At 32.4% G+C, this 18,250-nt stretch overlaps 2 protein-coding genes across 4 annotated transcripts; both read right to left on the bottom strand.

Annotated features, from left to right (window-relative positions):
- Positions 1-1,184: 1,184 nt before the first annotated feature.
- Positions 1,185-8,060, bottom strand: LOC124540779. 3 transcript variants are annotated; one of them, XM_047118490.1, is made up of 2 exons: positions 7,976-8,060; positions 1,185-2,273 (listed from the first exon to the last, which is right to left on the bottom strand). In XM_047118490.1, exon 2 carries the CDS (start codon positions 2,263-2,265, stop codon positions 1,243-1,245), a length of 1,023 nt encoding a protein of 340 aa, XP_046974446.1. In that variant the 5' UTR covers positions 2,266-2,273; positions 7,976-8,060; the 3' UTR covers positions 1,185-1,242. The 3 variants fall into 3 exon arrangements, with proteins under 3 accessions (XP_046974446.1, XP_046974444.1, XP_046974445.1); XM_047118488.1 differs by lacking the exon at positions 7,976-8,060 and adding an exon at positions 7,796-7,835; XM_047118489.1 differs by lacking the exon at positions 7,976-8,060 and adding an exon at positions 5,100-5,121.
- Positions 8,061-11,117: 3,057 nt separating this feature from the next.
- Positions 11,118-12,185, bottom strand: LOC124540769. Its single transcript, XM_047118476.1, has one exon. The coding sequence runs from the start codon at positions 12,175-12,177 to the stop codon at positions 11,137-11,139; it is 1,041 nt and encodes a 346-aa protein (XP_046974432.1). The 5' UTR covers positions 12,178-12,185; the 3' UTR covers positions 11,118-11,136.
- Positions 12,186-18,250: the final 6,065 nt, after the last annotated feature.

Genomic DNA, 18,250 nt, shown 5'->3' with positions numbered 1-18,250 from the left:
TTAAACAGCTATTAAAACTTAATTATAAAATGAATACATGTGACAGAATTGGATGCCAATCATGTAATGTTTTGTTACGCTTAAAACTATACAATGTAAAATTTAAGGAATTATCAATTTACTGGACACTTACGGAAGGTTTGGTTCCCAGAGATTCCTTAGTCGACAGAAACGGTGTACTGCCCAACATAACGACCTATATTCTTGTGAGTAAAGTTTTATGTTAATTGTATGTAGGTACTTAAATATTTACGTATTTCTGAAATTTATAAAATTTACTAAAATCCGCTTTATACCTATAGCTCGAAGGATCACAAAAATGGTGGGTAAATCTCCCTTAGTAAATAACCTCGGGTGGGAGTCTAACTGCTTATCAATATAACTTAATTATGCTAACGCCGGATGCATATATTGTACGAGCTAGTTTATAAATAGTTGTTGATAATTCAATATATAAAATATATCCTAATCTTACCTCAGAGTCTTGGATAACTTGTATCCACTTCACATAACTTGTATTTACTTGGTGGTAGGGCTTTATGCAAGCCCGTCTGGGTCCAAACAACAGTACTCAGTATTGTTGTGTTCCGGTTTGAAGGGTGAGTGAGCCAGTGGAACTACAGCCGCAAGGGACATAATATCTTAGTTCCCAAGGTTAGTGGCACTTTGACGATTTAAGGAATACTTAATATTTCTTACAGCGTCATTGTGTATGGATAATGGTGACCACTTACCATCAGGTGGCCCATATGCTCGTCCGCCAAATTATATCATAAAAAAAACTATTCATTTTTAAGTATTTGGAAAAAGGGTCTACTTTTGTTAATTATCGTTTTTTTACAAATTTCAAAGAGTTCTTCAAGATGGCGTGAAACATACTTGTCGTTGATTAGTCAAAGTTATATACGAAAAAATAATAAGAAAGTGAGACAAATATATACATATGTTTTGACATTAATAAGAAAGAGAGTTACATATTTTTTGTAGTGTTGCAAGTATTATAAATTAAACATTAATGTATTTTATATAAACGACTATGTATAATTTGTAAGGGTGGGGGAGGATATGCTGTTTTGATCATTAGAATAAACTAATAATATTCATTTAGAAATTGACTAAAATTGTTGTTATAGTTTAGTTTTAAGATGGTTTATTTTTAATTTAAAAGATAAATACGACACATAATTTATAATATTTTTATTATTCTATAGGTTTAAATGTTGTATGTTTTTTAGTCACAGTTTAAGCACGTTGACGATATTTCCTACTTTTCGTTGAAAGCGATTGAATGTCTTCGCTGTTTTTGTTCAGGTAATTCTTCAATTCGTCTAAAATTGTACCTAAAATTATGGTCAACACATTGTATTCATATATATTTTTGTCATAAGCATAGTACTGGATCATAGCTGCTTCCGGTGCGTATGCTGAAGGCTTAGCTTTTGGCTTAAATTCAATACCAGAGTGTTCACTCGTACCATTAGCATAGATAATATAAGCGACGTTATCAACGATAAAGGGGACTCCATCTTCCAATATGAAAGGTGGCTTAATAAGCTTTACACTGCTTGGATTTTCTGGGAGTCCTTCTATTTTCTTAATGCCATCAGCTGAGCGGACATACGCTTGCTTATCGTCTGAGTAAAAGTAAAGATTGTTAGAATAATCGACAACAATTTCTTTTGCGTTAACCACGTCATCTAATTTTTCTTTTGTGGTACCACCGTTTGATACATTGAACACTTCATGATTCTCAGTCAGTATATAGATTACATCACCGGTTTTTTCTTTGGCGATAGCTATAATGCTATCGTCGACAGTACCGTATTTATCAGCGGAGTTATTATCTTTGTTGTAAACATAGATTCCGTCTTTAGCTCCAAAGAAGACTAATTTGCTGTCGTCGCCGGATGCAGCCGCGTCTCTACCGTGATCCAAGAGCTTGGTTGCCTTATCTTCTTTAAGTACATACAGACCTTGATCAACTCGATCACCGTTTGAATCAACATCAGCTTCTACGAAAAATAATAACAATTCACTCTCAGATTCTTCTGAACTAGATTCTGATGATTCGTTTTCATCGAAGTTAAGGCTGTTTATGGGCAGAAGTAGATTAACGATTTCATGTTCGGCCTTGTACTTGATGAATTCTTTCGGGAACATGCTCTTGGTGATCAAAAATTTTTCATCATCTTCATCGTTAGAGGTGGGAGCGCCCAACACGAATCCGATCAGCGACAAAACCGTGATGCTCGTTATAATCTTCATTGTGATATCTGTAAATGAAAACAAATTATTTTTATCACATTGACCTGTACGTTATTTATTTCCGTTTTATATCTTTTATGCCTTTAGATTTTGTATAATGATACTTGTCATTTTGATCTTTTTTAAATTTAAATACTATTTATTTTTACTTCTGGAGAATTTCCAACGAAGGAACTTATTTTCAAATATATGTGCTCCACTATTTACAGGAGATCACATCAAGCGCATTAAATATAGACTAAAATGGATTTAAAGAAAAAAATAGTTACATGGTGGTATCTAATTAGTTAAAATAGTAACTATCAAAAAGGACGAACAAGCGGGTCGCATAATTTGAATTTAGTGCATGACCTCCTAATTCTTTTTTCATGTTTTTTATAGTAATTGACTACTCCTAAGAAGACGACTAAAAAATTGTATCAACAAGGTTTAATTTCAACCAGTTTAATAATGAAACTAGTTGTAAGAGTTTATTGGATAAAAATAAAAAAAAAATTGTGATAAGCTCTGTCAAAGGCCTTACTAAAATCGGTATATTTTACACCAATGGAAGAGCCTTCATCAATGAATTTAAATACTTCGAACGTAAGGCATATAAGATTTCTTTTGTTTGCCGTGATTTGACGAATATGCTCGTGACGAGTGATTTTGAATTTTGGTGACTAATTTTAAATACGGTGAATTTTGGCTAAAGTAACTATTGACCTATTTGTAATAGAAATTGATTGTTCATCTACAGTTTTATAAATTGGGACTGCCAAAGCTCTTCCCCGTGGTTTAAAAAGGCCAATATGTAGAAGCGATTTATAATAATGGTTTGACAAAAAGATAAAGCGCTTGCGTATCTTTTTAAGAAAACCAGCGATATCTCATCTCTCTAGTTATCTTTTCAAAGCCGTCTTTTATCTGGTCTTGTGTTTTTAACCTTTTATATCCTTTGGAGGTATTAAATGACAATTTACAAAATCAATTAATCAAAATATACTTTATTCAAGTAGGCTTTTACAAGAACTTTTGAATCATCAAGTCATTTAACAACTATTTTAAGTGAAGCTACCACCGGTTCGGAAAGTTGATTCAAGGCAAGAAACTCAGTAGTTACTCTTTTTCAACATTTACAAATACAGTCATGTTAGTGTGGTCAATATTTGTATTGATGATCGTATCACCATTGAAATCAGATTTTCCAATGTCTGTTCAATACTTGCGGCAAAAAAGTTAAATATTTCAGTGAGTGTAGCTGCTACATTATTGTTAAAATACATTCGATCGGGATAAGTAAATTTGTTTCATATTGCATTTGATGAATTATTTCGGGAGCATGATCTTGTTTGTACAAGTGTTTCTTACTTTTGTTTTAAAGTAAGACCTAATGAATACTATTTTTGGCAATATTGATATTTTATTATTTATTCACAGACGTTGCCGTGTAACTATTATCGAAAAGTTCATAATCATAAACGTAACTATTAAGGTAAGTTTCCGAGAGTACTAAAAATAATATAAAAAAAAAATATTATGGAAAAAATTATGAGTTTTCTCGAGTCAAATAAGATTTGGTATAGCTCGCGTCATGTAAAAAGAACGCTAGCAGTCAACCTGCGCACTAGACTATTTATCGGTCAATTTGGTGGTATGAGGTGCGGCGGGTCAAGCGCCGCTTGCTCGCCGGTGCGCTATTGGTTCGTCAGTCGACCTTTGCTATCCACGCCGTGTCCACGTTACGTTTGTTCTCAAAATACCATCACGCAAAAAAGTTTTTATTACGAAATGGTATAACATAGGAAAGAAATAAATAATATTAATGACGTAAATTGTTTTATGAAGAGAGGCTGATATAAATGAAGTTGATAATCATTTATAATAATCTATAAAATGGTGGTCCGTTTTATACATTGGCTACAAAATGGTTCGAATCTAAATTTTAAAAGGTTCAAAAGATTCGGAATTTCTTACTATCTTTCTAACTAGCTGCAAAAATAAAAGAACTGTATAAAAACCAATAACAGACATTGAATTGAAAAAGGATTACCTACCACACCTTTAATTTTGTAATTAGATTAAATATTCTATCTTTAATAAAACACGTTTTTATTTATATTTAATTATATTCTGTCCAGTAAATTTTTCGGCGTCCCTATCAATATTTAATTTGCAAACCCGCGAGCGAGGCTACTTCAAAAATAAACAAAATGCCTAGTACTTTCTTGCTCGATAGTACCCATGCGCAAGCACACCCCCTCCGCTTTCTTCCAGCGTTCTTTTTACACGACGCGGTCTATAATTATATTGTATTTAGATTGGGTAGATTTATTGCCCCCGTATATACACTTAGATCTTTAAAAGTCTGTAACGGATTTTAATGCGGTTTTCGTTAATAAGAAATAAACAGTAATAGGCAAAAAAGTTAGATATCACCAGTCCCATTAACTACTGTCACTATAACTTTCTCAGTTTGGCCTTTTTACGTAATTATATTCAATTTTGACGTATTTATTATTTTTACGTTTTATTTTTTTAGTATTATAATTTTACGTATGATTTGAATTATATAGCCAGAAAAGTATAGAAATTTATTTCTTTTATTTAACATAAAACTTTTATATAGTAGACTTATATTGTACCCCTGTGAAGCCGGGACGGTTATCTTGTGTATAATAATGCATAAAATACCTATTTGTTTTCGAAGAAGCGGTCGAGTCAAATGTGACGCTGATAAGAGATTACACGTTATAATAAATATCTAGGTAGGTACGTAAGATAATTCGCATGAATTTAAAGTTATAGGCATTTAAAACGAAATTAAACTTATATAAGACATGTTTTTAACTTACTACTCATTGTAAAGTAGTCTTCTATGTGATTCTGTCTATCAAAATACAAAATATATCACAACCTGGAAATTCCCACTGCTGGGCTAAAGGCCTCCTCTCCCATTGAGGGGAAGGTTTGGAACATATTCCACCACGCTGTTCCAATGCGGGTTGGTGGAATGCACATGTGGCAGAATTTCTATGAAATTTGTCACATGCAGGTTTCCTCACGATGTTTTCCTTCACCGCTGAGTACGAGATGAATTATAAAGACAAATTAAGCACATGAAACAGCGGTGCTTGCCTGGGTTTGGTTATAATAGTTTAATATGTTAGAAGCGAGTAATTTTGTGAGATAATCTTCTTTTCTCGATATGCCAACACCGAATAAATCGTCCTATTATCTCAAGTTATTTGGTGGTAGAGCTTTGTGCCACCCACTCATCAGATATTCTACCGCTAAACAAAAGTACGTATATTGTTGTGGTCCGGTTTGAAGGGTTAGTGAGCCAGTGTAACTACAGGCACAAGGGACATAGCATCTTAGTTCCCAAGGTTGGTGGCACATTGACGATGTAAAGAATAGTTAATATGTCTTACGGCGTCATTGTCTATGGACGATGGTGACCACTTACCATCAGGTTGCTCATATGCTCGTCCGCCAACTAATTCCATAAAAAAAATAACTTTAGAAACTTCTAAAATTATCCGTGTTTCTTTACCGTATTGTCCATGTATTAATATTATCTGTTGAAAAAAACTGCATCAAAATCCGTTGCTTAATATTAAAGATCTAAGCAAACAAACAGACAGCAGTAAGGGACTTTGTTTTATACTATGTAATGGATGATAATAATGATCATTTCGCCTATTACCTACATACACACTCTCTACTCTCACCCATACTGTACATGTGGCGCGTCAAAGATGACGTCCGGAAATAAATCACGCGTAAGGTTTTACGTGCTTTTTCTACGACTAGAGGTAAAAAATTATAATCTTATATTATTTGTAAAAGATTACATCCCTGCGCCCCCTTACATCCTTAAAAATAGCCGAAGAACCACAGTGGCGTGCATTTGGAGAGGAAATAAGGTGATCACTGAAAATCAGTGCTGCCGTCTTTGCGAATTTCACACATAGTACGAATCGTATTTTAATTTAAGTATAGAAAAAAAAAAAACTATATAATTTAAATCGTTAATTTTTTTTTTATGTCACTGATGTATCAACACGATGCTTACAAATAAAAATTCTTTCTTTCTTTCTTTCTTTCTTTCTTTCCTATGTCCAGCAGTGGACAAACATGGGCTGATGATGATAATGATGATGATGATGAAAGATTTGGGTTGTTTGGAAGAGATGCCTAATTATATACATAAGTCCACCCATTGTACAACACTCGAAATCAATTTTGTTTTGGTTTTGAATTTTATTAATTTTTTTTTTCTGTGTTTAATCCTAAGCTTTCTTTATTTTTGTACGTGGTGTACAGTAAAGTATATTTCATACATTCATTCAAAAGAAATATTAGAAATCGTTAGTCCATATCAAACACAGTTACCGGATCATATATTATGACAGTTGTCATACAATTAATTAATATTAATTACAATTTTAACTATCGAGCGTATCTATTTCTGTTTATATATGAAAGATCTGAGATGGCCCAGTGGTTAGGACGCGTGTATCTTAACCGATGATTTCGGGTTCAAACCCATGCAAGCACCATTATATGTATGTGCTTAATTTGTGTTTATAATTCATCTCGTGCTTAGCGGTGAAGGAAAACATCGCGAGGAAACTTGCATGTGTCTAATTTCATCGAAATTCTGCCACATGTGGATTCCACCAATCCGCATTGGAACAGCGTGGTGGAATATGTTACAAAAGAGGAGGCTTTAGCCCAGCAGTGGGTAATACAGGCTGTTACTTTAAACATATATTATTTAACCCATTGAATCGCGATGGGGAACAAATTAAGCTCCTGATACGATTGTTGAATGGAAATAAAATAAAACATGGCCGTTGTTACTTAGCGTGTAGGACTCTACCAACATCCTTTACGTCAAAATCTTTTCAGGCATTTTAAAGCTATGGTTGAATAAAGAATTTCATACATGTGTTATGTATGTAAGCCTTGAACCCTCAAACCTTATGTATATAATATTTTAAAATATAAAAAAAAGAAAAACAAAAAAAATGTCAGTGTGGGCCACGTCTCCCAAGAAGACGGCAAGAATAAAATCCAGCGAACATCAGCTCATGTTTAGTAAAAATATATAATATAAAACATCTGCAAGCCTGTGTATGTTGTAAACTCAATAAATAATAGAAAAAATTTTGAACCCATTAAAATTCTTTTTTTTGGAGATAGTAAGACTTTTGAACGGTTCAGATTTTAAAGATAAGAAACTTTAACAGTTCAAATGAATAAATTAAAAATACATATAATATATTTAATTATTATTAATTTAAATGAAACAACACAACTTTCATTAAACACTTCACTGGAAATATACAAAAATAATACCGATTAAACGCAATTTAGTTACCGTGGCAATTAGGAACCATTAAAAGTTAATCAAATTAAGAATGAGCTAAAATATATCAAGTATGTTTTTTTAAACTCAAAGAAAATGTATTTATGATTGAAATATTGTGGCTTAGTGCTAAGACCGACATTAATACCCTTTTGTCAATCAAATATCACACACCATTTTTACACAAGATTGTCGGCATAACTAACGTCAATTTTAGCGCCAATAAAATTATTATATTATATATGATTTGTCAAATATTGAAACGTCTTTTACGTCTAACTAGCAAATGGAAATTGGCTCTAAAGCACTAAGCCACAGAATTGATTTTAGCAAAACAAATATTTTCACACTTACCCGCTGAAGCGTTACTAATAACTGACACAATTAATTACGCTATACTGTAATATATACTGGCGCCAAATCTGCTATCGAATTGTCACTTTATCGCTATCGAAATATATCATATACATTATGATACATATATGTATATATCATTACTGCTTTACTGTTTTCCTGAGTTACAGAGATCAAATTGCTTTTCAATCCAAGTTAAATAGGAGTAATTTTACTCGGTGGTGGTATCCAGATGGTCACTAACCACTCGTCATAAATATCCTACCACTAAATAGCAATCCTTGCCATTCTTATGTTTAAGTATGAAGGTACCCAAATGTTGATGGCGAATCCTTATGAGGAATTATAAAAAAAAACAATAATAACATCTGGAACATATTGGACAAATTAGTGGAGTTCATCCCTTATCACTCAATAATGTGATTTTATCTTAATGTATTTATTGACGGCTGTTTACATATTCCTGATCATTTATGAATAAAGCATAGCAATAGTCAGTATGTATGTATCGCTCTGCTGGGTTCAGACCTTTTTAGGGAAAGATATTGGATCTTATACCAGCACACTGTTTCAATGCCAATTATTTATGTGATAGGATTTTATCGGCAATATGAACATGGATGGATATAGAGGAAGGGAACGATGGATGGATTGTGTCAAAGACGTTATGTCTGGAAAGAATGAGGTGTGGAAGAAGACATGCTGCGCCGATCCCAAATAAAATTGCGATAAGGGCAGGAGGATAATGATGATGATGTGGGTATCCTCACTCACAGTTGCCAAGTATGAGATGTATTATAAAGCAGTTTGAAATTTGTCTTTGATTAAGTGTCACGTGTTCTAACTCTATGCACTGTATCGGCTCCATAATTAATAGTTAAGGAGTTCATTGTCTTGTTGGTGAGGTTGCTAATTCTTTGGTTGCAATTAAAGCTAAAGTGCTTGCGTCTCTCTGGTCATGATTAAATGCCATTTAATTAGCATATAGGATGAAAATATAGACAGTAGGCAGAGGCGGCGTAAGGAGTGGGTGGTGTGGGCCACCGCCCAGGGCCTCTCGCCTTGAAAAAGTACAACGTAACATAGGGATCAGAGTACTTAAAAAAAAAAAAGAAATTAAACCGACAAGGGCCTCGCAAAGTGTATCTTGTCCACATTAATATTCGATCTTACGCTGTTACTGACAGTAAGGTATCCTCGGGAATTATTAGACCATGTTGAACTATCCTGTCTATAATTTCAGCGATACATTACAGTTTGCCTGTACCGTCCTCCCAAGGAGATTATATATTTCTTAGGATTAAAATAGAGAATGTTCTTAAATCTATACGTTTTTACTTGGTGGTAGGGCTTTGTGCAAGTCCGTCTGGGTAGGTACTACCCACTCACCAGTTATTCTACCGCCAAATAAGAGTACTCAGTATTATTGTGTTCCGGTTTGAAGGGTGAGTGAGCCAGTGGAACTACAGGCACAAGGGAGATAACATCTTAGTTCCCAAGGTTTGAGGCACATTGTCGATGTAAGGAATAGTTAATATTTCTTACAGCGTCATTGTCTATGGGTGTTGGAGACCACTTACTATCAGGTGGCCCATACGCTCGTAACTCGTAACTCTGTCTGTCTATCTCTCATTCTCGACCAAACCGCTGAACCGAATTTGATGAAATTTGGTATGAAGTAAACATGAACTCCATAATAGGACATAAGATACTTTCTAGCCTAACACATGACAAAAAACCCGTAAAAAACGAGCGAAGCCGCGGGTGCCGACTAGTGAATTTATAATCGTGTAATTACAACGTTCATTTTTTAAAATAAACAATACTAAGTTTACCTTCTTTGAATCATTTAATTTAACAAATCAATATTGTGAAAAAAACCAGAATAACAGACCAGTATTCTACGCGATATTGATAACGTATTTTGTCCCAGTGAATATGATGTCTCAATTGTAAACAATCTAACCTCTGACCGCTTCGAGCAAATAATATTTTCCGTAGAAGACAAAATACTAACTTATTCTCGTAAATTTATACATAAAAGGTAAACTTAGGTATCAGTTAAAACTAAAAGTCAATTTTTCTGAGAATATTGGGAGGTCTGAAATACCCAATTTATAATTAACAACATATGATCCAGATAAACATTATACCTCTTCTTTATGATAAATTTGAAAATATGCTTAAAATTAAATCTTAATTATAATTAGTAGTCGCGTAGGTAGTCATGCGTTTGGCAAAAAAGTAGTCCATATCCTCTCCTGGAGTTCAAGTTTCTTTTTAAAATTTTAGGAATTCTCAGTTAGCTTCGCTCATTATATTTTTTTTTATTTATATTAATTTAAAGTTTATTTTTGGTAAAGAATAAACATTTTGTGTGTGTGTTTTTTTTTACTAATACATAGACAATGTCGCATACATTATGTAATAAATATTGACCATACCAATGAAAAATGAATAATTCCAGAAACCTTGGGAATTAAGATGTTGTGACCTTTTTGTCTGTGACGCTGGGATCACAGACAAAAAGGCTAGGGTGACTGCACCCTAAAAAAACTACTGTTTTACGTATGAGTGCTGTTGTTTGGAGGTAGAGTATGTGATAAGTGGGCGTTACTAACTCAGATGCTTTTGAAACTTTTTCTGTCTTTTATTATAAAATACAAAATGGTACGAACGAAAGAATGATGGCGAACGATCAGGACGCTCACCTGAAAGAAGGAAAATCAAAAAGAGTTTCTCAATTCAACGTTCAACATTTGAACACGGTAGCTATTATTATAAAAAAACATAAGATCTTTAATTTTTATATGTTTATATATTATGTGAACCCATCGTTTAATTATATAGAGAATAAAATAACATACGAATCATTATAAATTACTGATATAATGATACATATATATAGATTTGTATCTCGTATTCTATTTTAAAGGCTGTGGTATAATTAAAGGCAAATGATATACAATGTGTTATAATATTTTATGATATTTATTTCCTTATTCATACATTTGTAGATTATAATAAATGTCTAAGTATAAAATAATATATTTCATATCATAGCTCAAAATAACTGTATCGATTTTTCCAAAAACATTTACTGAACATATAAATAAATTTTGTTTCAGATTTTATCGGCATATTTTGTCAGCACGAGAGGTTTAAACGCGTTGATGCTGACGGGGACGTTTCGATACCTTTGCTGCTGCTAGTATTTTATCCACATTGTTTTCTATTAAACTATCTAGTGAACCCATGACACCTTCGTAGATCTTAGCAATGAGATTGAATTCATATATCTTCTTATTGTATGCATAATATTGTATCACGAATGCCTCTGGAGCGTAAGCTGATGGTTTTGCCTTAGGTTCAAATATAGTCCTAGCGTCATCAGTCGTTCCATTAACGGAGATGAAATACAAGCTGTTATCGACAACGAAGGGAACTGCATCATCGTACAGGAATAAAGGTGGATTCACAAGAGTTACGCTGCTCGGATTCTGTGGTAGACCTTCGATTTTCTTAACACCATCAGCCGTTCGAACGTACGCTTGCTTATCCTCTGTGTAAAAGTATATATTGTTTGATAAATCTAGGACGAATTGTCTGGCACCAACTACGTCATTTAATTTCTCTTTAACCATTCCACCATTCGATACTTTGAACATTTCGTGATTCTCTGTCAGTATGTAGATAACGTCACCAGTTTCCTCTTTGCCAATACAAATTATACTGTCATCGACTGTTCCATATTTTTTAGCGGAATTAGTTGCGTAATCGTAAACGTAAATTCCATCTTTAGCTCCAAAGAAGGCTAAGTTGCTATCGTCTCTCGACGCGGCTGCATCTCTACCATTTTCCAATATCTTAGTTGCCTTTCCATTCCTCAATACATAGAGACCTCTGTCTACACGGTTGCCATATGAATCGACATCAGCTTCAACGAAGAACATTAAAATATTGAGTTCGATTTCGTTGGAATTTGGACTGTATTCCGATGAGTCATTGGTGTCATTATCGTGGTTCAGGCCATTCAGAGGTACGATTAAGTTAACGATTTTATGTTTTCCTGAGTATATTACGGAATCTTTGGAGAAGAAGTCCTTTGAGACAACTATTACTTCGTCATCTTCGCTAGAGGTGGGAGCGCCTAACGCTAGCCCGACCAGCGATAACACCATTAAACTCAAGAAAATCTTCATGGTGAGATCTGTAACAAAGAAAAAGTATTTTTAGTCGATTTTTTTTTTAATCGATTCATATATTTTTATCTCTAGGATCAATCGTGTTGTATTGATTATTTTTTTAAACGGTAAAAGGAGTAAAAAGCATTGGATTATGTAATTATATTGTTATTTTTCATTTCTGAATTATTATGAAATAAGCTTAAGTAAGACTTTTCACTAAGTTTCTACTTTAATAATTTCTAAATAATTTTATTTTTAAGTTAACGTATACGGATTAACCGAAAAAAAATCAAAAAAAATATTCGTTTCTAAAACCGCTAAATTATTCGGTAAAATTGTTTCAATTATCAGTATCCATATCTGAAATAACACATTGTTAAATATTTATGTCATTCCTATTTGAAAACGATGTACATTGTTGTAACTCATCGCTAGATGGCGTTGCACGATAAAGTTAAAAGCATGATAGCGTAATACAAACACAGACACAACAACGCATTATCAACACTAATGACATTTATTTGTAATTATCTAACGAGCTAACGAGAAATGTTATCAAAGCTCATTAGAACTAAACTAATAGTATTTCTAATATATTATTTTTAAACGTGAATATTTACTTTTATAAATAAACAAATATATCTACATATAAATATTTAAACTATAATAATAACATGTAAACTGTTTGTTGTCAAGTGTTAAGCATAAATAGTTATGTTATAAAAAAAACAATTCACTAAACCGATTTTAATGAAATTTAACACATTAAATTTCTTTAACATATAAGCATGGATTATGGGGGGAAGCTATCTTTTTCTGTATTCCTTCCAAGGCCTAAGTTAAATTTCGTCAAACCGGTTAGTTTTAGACTCAATAGCGTAACAAATAAACAAACTCACGAATGTTTTTATTAGTCGGGATGGGTAAACATTTCAAAATAAATTATATTTTATTATTATTGATAAGTATGTTAATAACAATTCATATAAAGTCTTACCGAATCTTTAAATTGTAATTCTATATGATATATATTAAGTTAGAATATAAAAACATACAGATATATAAGTATCAGCCCTTAAATGTCCTACTGAGATACGCTGCCCTATAAGAGGGGGATTTACGTTGTTGACCTTGTTCTATTTTGTGATAAATTTGGGTCATATCACAGACCTCAAAGAAAAGTGCCATTGTTCTGTTAAAAACAACCTTTCTTTCCGCACTGATTTAACAGGCATTTGAAAACTTATATATTGATTAATGTAAATATATTATGTTTATAACAAGTAAAACAACTAATGGCAAACGTCCCAATTAGGACGTTTTCTAGTCTTCACTTTTTGCGCGTTAATAACATATCTGTTTACTACAACATCATTGGTTTATAATATATTGTTATAGATAGGTTCGAAGAATACAGCGAAAAATAATTTAAACAGAGGGTACTTTGTGAAACTTTGTGAAACGAAATTGCTATGTATATTGTAAACTTTAAATTTTTTTAAAGATATTATTAATACATTTAGGCAAAATACGTACGTACTTTTCATTCTGCCCAAAATATACACATATAATAACATATGAAAACAGTTCAATATTAAACTTTTACATTGTATATTCGTTTAAAAGCCCTCAAAAGCACTGAAAATTACTAAATTATTTAGTTATCGCGAAAAATACTATCTTATTACAGTACGAGTATCCGAACGATGTAAGTTTTTGAAATGATTGCCTTACATAAAGATTCAAATGGAGCTTAAAAAGAAAAACTTTTGAAAAAAGAACACTTAGAAGTGAATTAAAATAAAAATGTTTAAAATATGTTAAAGAACACTCACCCTCACTCACTCACATGTAAACGTCGAATGATATGCAGCCCAAAAATTATTTAATTTAAATATGCTCTCCATTAGATTAGTTAATGTAATACTTAGATTTATCATAATGTGTTGTTAATGAACAAAGAATATTTGTTGTTTCATAACCAAATTATGTTAATTATATTTTTTGTACAAACAAAGTCGAGATAAGTAAATAGTTAATATGATTAGTAATACTAATCAAGACAAATAAAATAATTAAAATATTATAGGTAATTAACAAATCCTAAGTTAACGATTTTTCATTAATAAATTTTGTGTATTATTATCGAGAGTCGTAAATATAATTTTCGGGCCCCAATGCAAGAAATCTGGAGTGTGTCAACACTGATGACCTTGACTATGCATCCTGATGCAACATTACTAAACTCATTGTAGGGTTTTGACAGAGAAGGCAACTAAAATCTAAAATGTTGAAACATATCGTGAATTTTTTTTATAGTATAGGTTGGCGGACGAGCATATAGGCCACCTGATGGTGTGGTCACCATTACCCATAGACAATGACGCTGTAAGAAATATTAACTATTCCTTAAATCGTCAATGCGCCACTAACCTTGGGAACTAAGATGTTATGTCCCCTGTGCCTGTAGTTACACCGGCTCACTCACCCTTCAAACCGGAACATAACATTACTGAGTACTGTTGTTTGGAGGTAGAATAACTGATGAGTGAGAGGTACGTACCTATACGGGCTTGCATAAAGCCCTACCACCAAGTAAAAGAAATAATTAAGAACAGAAACAGTAAAAATTTGGTAAATAAAGGTGAGTTTAAGCACTCACACACACTTTCATACCATTCATTTTTTATAACAGTTGTGACTTATTCCGCTGACTCGGTAAATAAAGGGATTTCAAGCGTATATGACGAAACTATAAACATTTTCCTTGTGTTTTTATATAACATTTTTGAGGGCCCCTTGCGAAAAGATTTTGAAGTAAAATTGACATTGTGGGCCTCCGTGCCCCCTCTGTATCACGGGGCCCCATGCGACCGTATTGACTACATTGTCACAGCTCCAATGTTATTATAATTTTGGAATCTTATTATAGAAACGATTTTCGTGTCCGGAAAGGATTCTTTGCGAAGTCGGTAACTGGGTATTATTACTTTTATAAATACCGGTTATTACTGGTTATTAGAGTAACAACCCCCCCCCCCCTATCCAAACTGCTCATGCCTAAAGACTTTTTTTATGGTATATATAGGTTGGCGGACGAGCATATGGGCCACCTGATGGTAAGAGGTCACCATCACCCATAGACAATGAAGCTGTAATAAATATTAACTATTCCTTACATTGTCACTATGCCACCAACCTTGGGAATTAAGCTGTTATGTCCCTTGTGCCTGTTCTAACTGACTGTGACACTAACTGACTCAAGTCACTGTCACTGTCACTGGCTCACTCAAGTCACTGTCACTGACCTGAGTGAGCCAGTGTATCACTGTCAGTTTGAAAAACATCTATTGTAAATACATATGATACATAGGGACTGGCAATAAATTACGTAGTTCTGTAAGTACATTAATCTTTGTATACGACTCGACGCTCTACTAACCTTATGACCTAATGTCAAAATCAAAAAAATCTTTAATTGGACGTACACATTTTACGGATCATAGAAATATATACATACAAAATAAGAAAATAAACAGAGAATGTGATGCTCAAATTGGTAAACCACTCAGCTTATGTTGAAATCGTTGTAAAATGAGTTACAACGCTGGTGTTCTGTGGTCACCAGTCAATACGTACGTATAATGTGTAATAATCTTCGTTTTTCATATTATATATGGCCGGACAAGCATATGGATCCCTGATGGTGGGTCCCCCACGCCCATAGACAGTTGTAGGAAGTATTACGGATTCCTTACATCGCCAATGCGCCACCAGCCTTGTTAGCAAGGTTATGACCCTTGCGCCTCAAAAACAAACAGAGTATTTTATATCTGATGGGTAAACTACCCAGACAAGCTTACACAAAGCCCTAGTAGGGCTTAATAGGCCGAGTAATATTTACCTATCAATAATTACTCACAGGTGACAGCAGTGCTTTTTTTATTCTGATCCAGTGGTAATAAATATTTAAAATTTTATTTTACAGCGCCATCTAGTGGTGAGTTACAGCAAATTATAAAGCTTGTTTGAAAAATATACATATATGAGTGCCAATTATCATACAGCGTCGAAATGTATCACTTACAAACAGACAAGGACATCGATTTCTATATACATATTAGATCACCTACAAGTGCACGAGATGACCCATTGGTTCCGATGATTGAAGTAAGTAGGGTTCTTTATTAACTGACTCCAAAAAATTGTACTTTCAATTCAATTTTCATATTTTGTTACTTACGGTATTGACTCCGGAGATTGATTAATTTTCAAATTTAAATATATAATTTTTCGTTTATGCTTAATGTTTCTTAGTTGGTCTCATTTAAATTTAAAAAGCACTCTTCTATAAGAGTTCCGAGAATCCGAATTCTTCATCTATGTGAAGAAATTGGTTTTTATTTCTTGGGCTTGGTAGTGTAGTTGTTATTTGAAGTTGTTTTTTTAATTTCATCTTAAGTGTGCTTAAAAGTTATCTCGTGCCAAGGGGTGAAGTATAATCGTGAGGAAACCTTCGACAATCAGTCACAGGTAACAACCAAAACTAGAATCACCACTAAACCTACATCATTGGTCTAACTTTGTGGTTTATAGAAAAAATAAAATAAATATATAGGGATATCAAATAAAAACCAAAATCTGAACTTAAATAAAAAAATTTATTTAAAAAATCAAATGCTCACTTTACAATATTAAATATAAAATTCGTATATTCACATTTTTTAAGGCATCGTCATGGAATCAACATTGTATTAAAAAAAAAAATATCGTAAAAATGTCAAGCGTCAGCCATTTTACGTCTTGAGATTTTTACATTGGTCCACTTATAGACAATACATTGTACTCATCGTATTCGATTTTTAAACTAACGAACTTTTTTTTTTTTGAGAGAAGCGATGACTTTTGGGCAATGAAATTCGCCATCGAATCTCACAAAAAATATTCATTTGTCAACAACATTAAAAGAAAAAAAGGAATGTGTTTCTTACTAACATAATTAACTAAGTTGAACATGCATATGATTACTTAAGGCAGTTTGATTTGAAAAAAAAATGATAAAAACAAATATTTATATTAATATACATTTAACAAAAAAAAAAAAACAATATTTACAAAACAGGTTTTGGCACGCATTATATAACTCTTAGAAAATCAAAAAATATAAAAATATGCGTGTTACAAAAATATTAAATAAAGCGTGTATGGAAATCAAAGTATTCCTTTTTTGAATTTAAAACTTGTTCAAACAAAAACAATGCAAGAACAAAAATGAGAAAAGCGAAAAACTAACTTAACATAAAAAAATGAATCAACAAAATGCAGAACTCCTATTATATTATATTAGAATACAAAGAAAAAAAACTTAGAGCTTTTAAAAAGACCTTAACATAGACCTCATTACTTCTTTCTTTGCATTTGTAACTCAATTACTCCTCAAGTTATAATAAAATTAAATGTAATGTTAAACTCATTATAATAATAATGAGCTTATATTATTTTGATTCATTTAATATTAAAATATCAGAGATGAATCAGAAAGAAGCAAAACTAATTTTCATTTTGTGTTTAAAAATTGAATAATATAATAAAAACAGATAATATATGATTGTAAATGGCAACATTTACTGATTCATTTTATAGTTAAAAACTTATCATAATCTACTTAAAATATGAATTAAAAGAAAACTTAATTTTATTTAAAAATAAGTTATTGCTGATCCGTAATTAATATTTGTAAATTTTTGTAAATAATTTGAACACAAACACTTATGATAATCTATAATGTTATAATATGAACTTTAACTAAGGAACTTTGAAATTAGGACTATTGTTTTTAAATTTGGAACAAAATAATTTAAAAATATATGTTTAAATATAGTACGACACAGCTTAGATGTAGCGTCGGCGAATTCAATAAAACCGATTACTGCCGATTTATACAACCAAAACAAATAGCTCCCTATCGCGCCATTAGACGCTATTCGTCGCTATAGATAGATTGTCGAGTCAGTGACGTGTCAAATTGACGAATATATTAGGTCATATGATATTACAAGTTATTAAGTTTGTGTAAAGATTATATTTG

This window comes from Vanessa cardui, chromosome 26 (genome assembly GCF_905220365.1).
Source record: "Vanessa cardui chromosome 26, ilVanCard2.1, whole genome shotgun sequence".
Taxonomy (NCBI): domain Eukaryota; kingdom Metazoa; phylum Arthropoda; class Insecta; order Lepidoptera; family Nymphalidae; genus Vanessa; species Vanessa cardui.
This window is presented reverse-complemented; position numbering and strand designations above follow the sequence as displayed.

Excerpts from the sequence above, each read along its gene's own strand:
- LOC124540769 (XM_047118476.1), bottom strand. The coding sequence starts at position 12,177 with ATGAAGATTTTCTTGAGTTTAATGGTGTTATCGCTGGTCGGGCTAGCG.
- LOC124540779 (XM_047118488.1), bottom strand. The coding sequence starts at position 7,820 with ATGCCGACAATCTTGTGTAAAAATG. Across the intron at positions 2,274-7,795 it reads GACAATCTTGTGTAAAAATG|ATATCACAATGAAGATTATA; the intron begins GTGTGTGATATT and ends TTTCATTTACAG.